General features: G+C 47.0%; 1 protein-coding gene across 1 annotated transcript; it reads right to left on the bottom strand.

Annotated features, from left to right (window-relative positions):
• Positions 1-2144: 2144 nt before the first annotated feature.
• Positions 2145-5941, bottom strand: LOC139672660 (coiled-coil domain-containing protein 42-like). Its single transcript, XM_071557105.1, is given in 7 exon segments — positions 2145-2300; positions 2576-2740; positions 2743-2922; positions 3480-3701; positions 4475-4672; positions 5417-5528; positions 5862-5941. Coding segments are annotated over 7 exon segments (1113 nt in total).
• Positions 5942-8521: the final 2580 nt, after the last annotated feature.

The following is an 8521-nucleotide window of genomic DNA, read 5'->3' as shown; positions in this document are numbered from 1 at the left end:
TTTGGAATTATTTCCTTATAACTACAAGCATAATTTTTCCCTGATATCTTTAACCACTGTACAGATTCCTGTTATGCACTCAGGTTTCAGTCTGGGTCCAGCACTCCTAGTAACCCAATTAATGTCACAAAAACCTTAGTTATATTAGAATTTAAAGATGAAACAGAGTCATTGCATTGTCTTGTCTCAGTCAATAGGTGGCATTCACCTGGAAGAAGGTGCCAGGCTTTTCTTTCTTTCTGTTTTCTGTTTTTTACTTTTTCTAATAAAAAAAAGGCATTTATGAATTAATTTTTAAAAAAACAAGCAAAAAAAAAAGCAAGAAGATTCTCTATAACTGCCCGAGATTTAAGCTTTATTTTCTGATTCATGGCAGTACGACATAGGGAGGTGCAGACAACTGGACCAGGCTGATGACAGGATAGTGGAAGAACTATCACCTTTTTGAGATGTAAGTTCTGCATTTATGTACTCTCATTTTAAAAGCACAGCTAGCAAATGGAAAAATTTCCCTAATATTCATATCCCCAGCAAGAGGATTTTGATTAAAGGATTTAATTTGTTGATTTTGCCTTTATCATGAAAAGGTATTTTAAAAAAAAATCAAAGGTAATAATCCAATATATTAAATTTACACCATCCTGAAATTTCCTGTAAGACATTTCATTCCTGTGTTGGCACAGGGCTCTAAAGCCCCCATCTACTTCTCCTGTGTAAAAGAATAGGTACTGAAATTTGTCTCACTTTTTATTTACGAGCACAATGCACTGCAAAGCACACAGGATACCAGCAACAGCTGCATTTCAGCCACGTGCGATCCCTATGGAAATTGGGATTGCCTAGAAGGACATGTACCAACACACAAAGAGGACTTTTTCTTCCTAATTACCTGCCCGCATGCGGGAAGGCAGGGTGTGTATATCAGTATATCTCTGAAGTTTGGAGAAGAGGTAATACCCAGGATTAAAACTGTTACAGACATGTTATTTCTTGCCATAGAATGTGGAAATATCAAAGTTCACACCCTTTTATTTTGGAAGATCTAACTAAGTATGGATGGCAGAACCTGTCTGGCTAAAAAGAGCACCAGTTTGGGGCTCATGTTCATTATGCTGAAGCATTTCATTTACCTTTTTTTCCCCAGTTTTTAATTCTTCCAAATTATGTCTAGGCCATGCCCTTAAAAAACAGAAATCGCAAGAACACTGTACCATGCTGAGGATGAGGAAAATGGAAACACCCCTTTGTTTTCAAAGCTCCATCGCTCATCTCCAGATGCTCCATTTCCAGAGCTGCTTGCCCCAAATCCTACCCAAAGCCTGGGAATAGCTGAGCATCGCATGCAGCATTTCTGCATTGCACTGGGTAATCTTTCACCAGTCTCAGAGAGTTTTATTTCTTCCTGGAAGCTCTTCTTCCCTCAGGAAGTCCATTGGCTCAGCACAGGAAAAACTACTGGAGAGCAGAGAGCAAGAGCATATGATCAATAACCTCTTGTCTCAAAATCTGTAAGTTTATGTCATTGGGTCCTTAGTCCACTATGAGATCTTCCCCAGAAGATTCTGAAGCCTGACCCAGACTCCACAGTGTGTCCCTAGTCCTCTGGTTTTGCATTCATCATGATAGCACACGTGATGAACAGCTAAGTGCTTGATGAGCTAGCTTTGGCTGGTTCATCCATCGCCTATGTCCATTCTCCATGATTTCCCTAACAGCTTGAGGGGGAAGGAGAGCTTTAGTTCATAATACATGTCTGTGTGGAGAAATCCACATCCACTGATGTGCTGGGTGTGGTGATGGAAACTCTGAAACTCTCCTGAAGCACAGTCTCCCCACCGCATTGTGACATCTCTCTCAGATATATAAGAGCTTAGGCTGAGTGGGATGTCCAAATGTAAACACTTATAGTGATCCTTGTTTGAGACTATATTCCTGTCTCAGCCTGCTCTCACAATCTTGCATGTTTTGCAGGAACACTCTCTCCTGCAACCGGAATCCCATCTGCAAGAGGAGGCACCCCAATGGTGTTTGGGCTGAAGCTGTGGGATGGAGTTGCTCTAACGTGTCCAGTCCTCCCAGGAAATGAAGAGACACCGTAAAACAGTTGGGTGTTTTTTGTTGTTGTTTTGTTTGTTGTTTTTTTTTTAGTCCGCAGTATCTGTAGAGTTCTCCTCTTTCCCTTCCCAACCTACTGAACCTTCACTGTCAGGGCAGGCCAGGTCACTTTTGGCTTCAGCTGATGCTTCTTCTTGTTCCCAATAGAGCTGGATGTCTTTGAAGTGCTGGATAAACTGCTTTATCTAGGGTGGGAAAGAAAGATGGCAGAGCTCAGTACAGGGATGGGAACAGGAGACAGAGGGAGGTTCATTGGCCCTTTTGGAGGGCAAATGTCACCAATCAAACTGAACAAGAGGATAAGCATTTGCCTTAAGCATCTGCACCACCAGAATGGAGTTTTGTGGGTCAGTCTGAGTTCAGGGCATGAGTGAATGAAACCCAGATTTGGCAATGGCGATGACATCTCCTGCCCCAGCCTACCTGGCTCCCACTTCTTTTGCCAGACAAGGACCTATACCTTGCTCTGCCTCCTCAGAAGAGACAAGTTTGCCTGGTATCCCCTGCCCATTCGCCATGCCCATGAGAGAGCCCAAGTGAAAAGGAAGGTATCTGTTGGGCCTGTGGGCTTTCCACTCCCTTTGGGCAGCTGAGAGTCATTCCTGCTCCTGTTTCTGGGCAAGGAGTAGGGCTCTGGCTTGGCTTTACCATGTCCAGCTGCCTAAGGCTGTCATCCACTGACACATTCCACTCTGCATTCAGCCACATGTTGGTGGACTGGAAAAGGTTGTGGATGGCCAGCTTGATGGTCCAAAGTTTCCTGGTTCTCTTGGAAGTCCTATTCTGGATATCAGCCCAGTAAGTCTCCTGCAAGGAGAGATGTGCAGCATGGGGAGGTGCCCCAGCAAGGACTCTGCTTTAGCACCAGACACCCTGGCTTGGAGACCCTAACGTCCACACTCATCTGCCTAGCTAGGAAAAACCTGGCCTTGCCCACAACTGTGCTCAAGGTGGTTCAACTTGGCGTGATGGAAGCAGATCCAGCAACCACCACAGCTGCTCCTTGCTCAGGAACCTCCCCATCTCTGTTATCTCCTGCACTCCTCGCTCTGGCATGTGCTCCCCACAGGCTCCATTCACCTGACCCTCAACTGGGTTTCTGATGCCCTGGCAGCAGTAGGTGCCACTGCCACCCTCCTAGAACAGGTGCTTTCTAGCTTTGCCTGGTGGCAAACCAGCTCCAGGCCTGGTCTATCATTCTTCCTTCTGCAGCCCCATGGAGGGACGAAATTAGAAACCTTCTCCCATCATGAAGACTGCTACTGGGTCCTGTCATGACCTCATGGCTGAAGCATGAACCATCAGCTGGTCTTGACAGAGTCAGGCCTTGGAGATTTTCCTCTGTACACCCCACAATTCCTTACCCACAGGAGGACATCACTCTGAGCCTGGTCAAAACATAGTTCGAGCTGCACCAGCTCACTTTTATACTGAAGCATCTCAGCTTCTTTCTCTGCCCTGTACTGTTCCAGGAGCACCTTGTCTTGCTCAGTCATCTCCTTGTGTCCCTCTTGTGACTGCAGAAGGTCCTTGTGTGTCCTCACCAGCAACTTGTACCATGAAGTGACTTCTGGGATGTTCTCAAACTGCAGCACAGTATTTCTGGTGTTAGTATTCCCATGCCCTCCCCCCACCATTTGCAGGTCCCATGCCATTTGGCACCCTATCCTTACCAGGGCCAACACCTCCACCAGCTGAAAGATTTTGCCTTCTTCCCCAGCTCTAACTATTCCCTGATTCTGTGATTCTTCATGGGATGATTGCCCCAATTGGTTCCTGAGCATTGTTACATTCCCTGCATGACAACAACCCACTGTGCCATACCCAGAGCTGCCATAAACAAGTGGAGGTATCACACCTCTTTTCCAGGCGAGCAGTGCTCTGATAAAGCACAAAGCACAACTGCAGCTGCCAGCACCCCATCCCCAAGACATGGGAGGCCACAACTGGGCTGGCAGGAGTACAAACAATGCATGGAGTGATGCCCTGACATCCCTGAGAGAGGGCACAGCTTTTTGACAAGACTGGGTCCCATTCCCAGGCCACTTCTCACTTCTCCCAAACCATCAATGTGACCTGAAACTGTGACACAAAGGGGTCCCCGTTCCCCTCAGCCTGGAGCTTTTCCTCTTTCTCATGGTTTTTCTTCCCTTTTCTCAAGCCTTCAATTCCTGTTCTGGTTCTCTTACCCTAATTCTGCTCCCAGTGGCTCACCTTGTTTGCAGGGAACCTCTTCCCATCCCATCTGAGGTCTCCGGGTTTGACCAGTGTCCTGGGATTGCCTTATCTCTTTCAGTTTCAACACCTATGTAAGGCCCTCCCCAAGGCCATGGTCTGCCTCCCTCACATTCAAACTCACCTGTGAGATCTTCACCACATCCTCCAGGTATTTCTTGAAGATGGAGTACTTCTGTACTTTTTTGCAGAGTTTCCAGTGCTCTTTTTTGAGGGCTTCTAATTCCATCTTAGCTCTCAAAAGCTCACTCTCCTTTTGCATGTTGGCCTCTTTCTCTTTGCTGTTTATCCTCAGAGCTAGGATTCGTTCCTCTTCATTTTTCTGGTGGTTTCCCCCACAAACACACACACACACATGCATGCACATACAGAGAGAGGGAAAGGGAGGCAAGGGAAGATGGAGTTGGATCACTTAACAGCACTGGAAGGACATACTTTCATAGAGACCAGTACTGGAGCACCTTGGGAGTATTTTCCCTCCCTGTTTCACAGGGCCATCCCTCTTGCATTGACACTTTGGTCTTCGAGACAAAGTGCCTGGGATGGCACTCTGATTTTCAGACCTACTTGTATCTTTCTCTGGAAGGCAGTTGGATGTCAACAGTTGTGACAAAGCTGAGACTGTTCCAGGGGGTCATTTGGTGTCCTCAGGAGATCCCACTGGTGCAGGACAAGCTCTCTCTCACCCAAGCCCTAACTTTTCCATATCTGAGCTACAAAAGTCTGTGCCATGCAATTCCTGTTTCTCACACCTCCAGGCTCAAGGGAGGCTTGAACAAGAGTACTGGCCTGAAACTCTGCTCCCCAAAGGAGGGAGGAGTTGGTGGTGTGGCTCAAGGTCATGTCATCTGCTGTACCTGTATAATTTTTTCCGATTTCTTCACATGGTCTTTTAACTGAGCCTTTTTGGTGTGCAGGTCCCTCCACCTGTCAGTGATGACTTTCATCTTCTCCCTGAAGGCCTGGAGCATCACAGAGAGGGTGGCATGGCTGCTGCACCCAGAGCCAGTCACCAGCCTGCTGGTGCTGCCCTCCAAAAAAATACAAGCCCTCTCAACTTTCTCACCTCATCTGTTTCTGCCAGAGCCTTTTCCACCTGTTGAGCTTCCTTCTTAGTCTGCAGGAGGTGAAGAAATGAAGATTGGGATTGGGATTCGTCCTCTGTCACACTGAGTTCCCTGCCACAGAAGTTTTCCTTGAGGTTACATGCTGGGTCCAGTTCCTTGGCAGAGTGTTTGGATTGCTCTGGGTGTTGGACTGTGTCCCAGGTGGGATGACAGGGCAGAGCGACCCAACACAATCTCAGACCCCACCTGGCAGCATGGCATCCCCACCCCTCCCCAGTGGGTATCCCCTTGACAGAGCAGGGAATGTTACAGCGAGGAACAGTACTGGGGAAGGGAGGTACAAGAGGAGACAGAAGTGATGGAAATAAGGGAGTTTACCATAGCAGAGGAAGGAGGAATGGAGAAGACAGAAGAGGCTGGAGGCTGGTGGAAGAGCCTGCTCACCTGAGCAAGTGTGGGAGTTCCACCCTGTACAGAGTGAGGAAATAGTCTGCCATCATCTGCTCATTGCTCCAGGTGTCCATCATTCCAGCCACCAGCAGGAAACAGGGAGCTGGCAGTGCCTCTCTCCCAAGTCAGCCCTGGAGGTGTCCTACAAGCCTCTGCACTCAGCAGTACGTGGGAGGCTCCAGGCAGGGAATAAGCCCCTCTGCTTTCCTGGGACCTTCCTTGACCTGTGGCCTCTGCAGCCCTGTGGCCACTCCAACCCCAATGCCAGGCCCTGTGGCTACTCAAGCTGTGGATACAGGTCCTATGGCTACTCCAACCACCATAACAGACCCTATGGGTACTCCAACCCCACTGTGATGTATACTGGGCAACTGAACGGTTGCTTGGCAACAGAATGTTCACTTGGAATCAGGGGGACTGACCATTCTGGTCAGGACCATGGATTTCTTCTTTCTCTCCTTTGCCCTTGTTTTATCTCTGGTAAAATTTGGCCCCTGTGCCCTGTGACCTCTACTGCCTTGGGTGGGTGTTTCAGTGCCACATCCTGACAGCCACATCCCCCTGTCCCAGCACTCAGGGCAGTGGGCTTGCTACTTCTCTCCCAAACACCATATGGAAACACAGTTAAACAGGCACATCCTGGGGGATGTGTGATCACTGTACTGCCATGGTGAAGTAGTGTCCTTCCCTCATGGCTCAGCTCATTGAGACCAGCCACTCAATGTTTTCCCTCTCCTAAGCAAAAACATCCTTTTCCAACGCCTGAGTCCATCATCCATGGGACCCTGAAGCTCCTGTGCATGGCCTTAAAAGAAGTGACTGCTCACTTCATAATTGTAACAAATTGCTCTTGATAGAGAGCACAGCCAGTGATGCTCCTGCCTGATCCCTATTGGGTTATTTAAAGCTTCCTAATCAAGCAATGGTAAAGTGTCACTCCCTGAGAGCAGTTTTCCCTTTTCTATTTCCCTTTTTCCCCTTCCTAAAGCCTAGTCCTTCCTGCAGGAGGGTGGCCACGCTCTGGGCTGCTGATGTTTGCTTGTCTGACATGCATCAGGCACCAGGCAAAGCAATGCAGCCAAATTAAACAGACTTAATGACTCCTGCAACAAAAGCTCCAGGGCCACATGCACATGCTCTGCTTCCAGAGTCTAAGAAGGAGAAAGTCTCTTCCATTCAAAAGGAATCATTTTCCCGTCAGTTATGATAAAAGCACAAAATGGAGATAAACTACAGAGATCGGGCTGAATAGTTGGAGGGCTGATAGTTTAGAGAAGTTGATTCAGCTGGGAGGAACTGGGGAGGCACCAGCTGTCCTGTAAGCTCTTCTTGATGGCTTTTCTCTCACTCATCCCAGTGCAACATCTATGTCCCTACTGAGATTTGCTCCAGGATCAGGAAACGATGAATATGAGAAGAGAAGGCATAGGAACAACTGTAGACAACATCTATGCTCAAACACTCTCTGCTAGAAGTGCAGTTTCTAATCTTTTTTTTTGATTATTGGATAGGTTTGCACCGGGGCTGGGGAGAATGGCAAGGAAAATTATATCTTGGAGTCTTCAGAATTACCACATGGACATGCTAAGGAACACACACCAGCATGCTATGAAGGACAAGCTGTTGCTCCAGCCACAGCATGGGCTACTGATATGAATGGTGGTGTCAAGAAGTTTTGACTACTGTCAGGTTTTTTTAATGCTGGGAGCTGGAAGTCAGACTGGAAAACTCCAGAGGGCCCTGCCAGCAGGTCTCCTGACCCTATTAACTCCTCATTAGCCTTCCACCCCAAACTGTGACTTTCTGCAGGAAAAGCCCACCCAGGTGAAGACAGGGGCTCTTGGCAGCGCTTTTCCCCCACAGCCTGGGTACATAAGGCAGAGCTTTCATCTCACCCCTGGTGCTTTGAAAGCCTCATGAATTTTTATCAAACATTAATGGTTTAATTCCTGCTCACATATGTAGAAACCTTGCAATGAGTCTGAGCTCTTTGGGGGGGTTGTTTTGTTTCTTTTAAACTTTATAATAACTTTAATTTTACAAGTTCATAAATCAACTCTTCCTCCTTGCTCTGTCCCACATCTCTTGTCTAGGTGTGGCTTATAAGCAAATGAGACCATTGAAAGAAAACTATCTTTTTTATTTTTTTTTCTTTGAGAATTGCTCATGTCTCCTCGCAGCCTCAAATATTTCATGCAGGTTGTGCCATGTATTTCACAAGCTAAGCCAAGCAAAACACTGCCTTCCATTTACACAGCAAAAAATGTTTTTCAGGCTCAAAGCGTTTCTGTCTTTGGCAGAATCTTTTCTCAAAGCATACCAAAGGAAAAGTATGGAAATGAAATACAAAGAGTGGTTAAAATAATATTTTGGGTAGAGAAGAGCCTAAACCAAACCCCAGATTACAAAGCCAGATACCCCCCTAGATACCAGGCCTGATGTTGTGATAGTTGGAAAACAACTGGGAAGCATTGCAGGTCTCCCACTGAGTTTAATTTCTTAACTGAATTTATAAAAGGCTTAACCCCTACCAGTCCTTAAAGTTAACTCAGATCCTATTATATCATAGATTATATTTACCCAAACTGGCTCTGGGTGGATTAGAGGTGGGATGGGGAGACTGTGGAGAGACAGATGGGAATCCAGGATGGCAG

The sequence above is a fragment of the Pithys albifrons genome, chromosome 5 (genome assembly GCF_047495875.1).
Source record: "Pithys albifrons albifrons isolate INPA30051 chromosome 5, PitAlb_v1, whole genome shotgun sequence".
NCBI lineage: Eukaryota > Metazoa > Chordata > Aves > Passeriformes > Thamnophilidae > Pithys > Pithys albifrons.
Note: the sequence above shows the minus strand (reverse complement) of the source record. Positions and strands in the feature narration are given on the sequence as shown.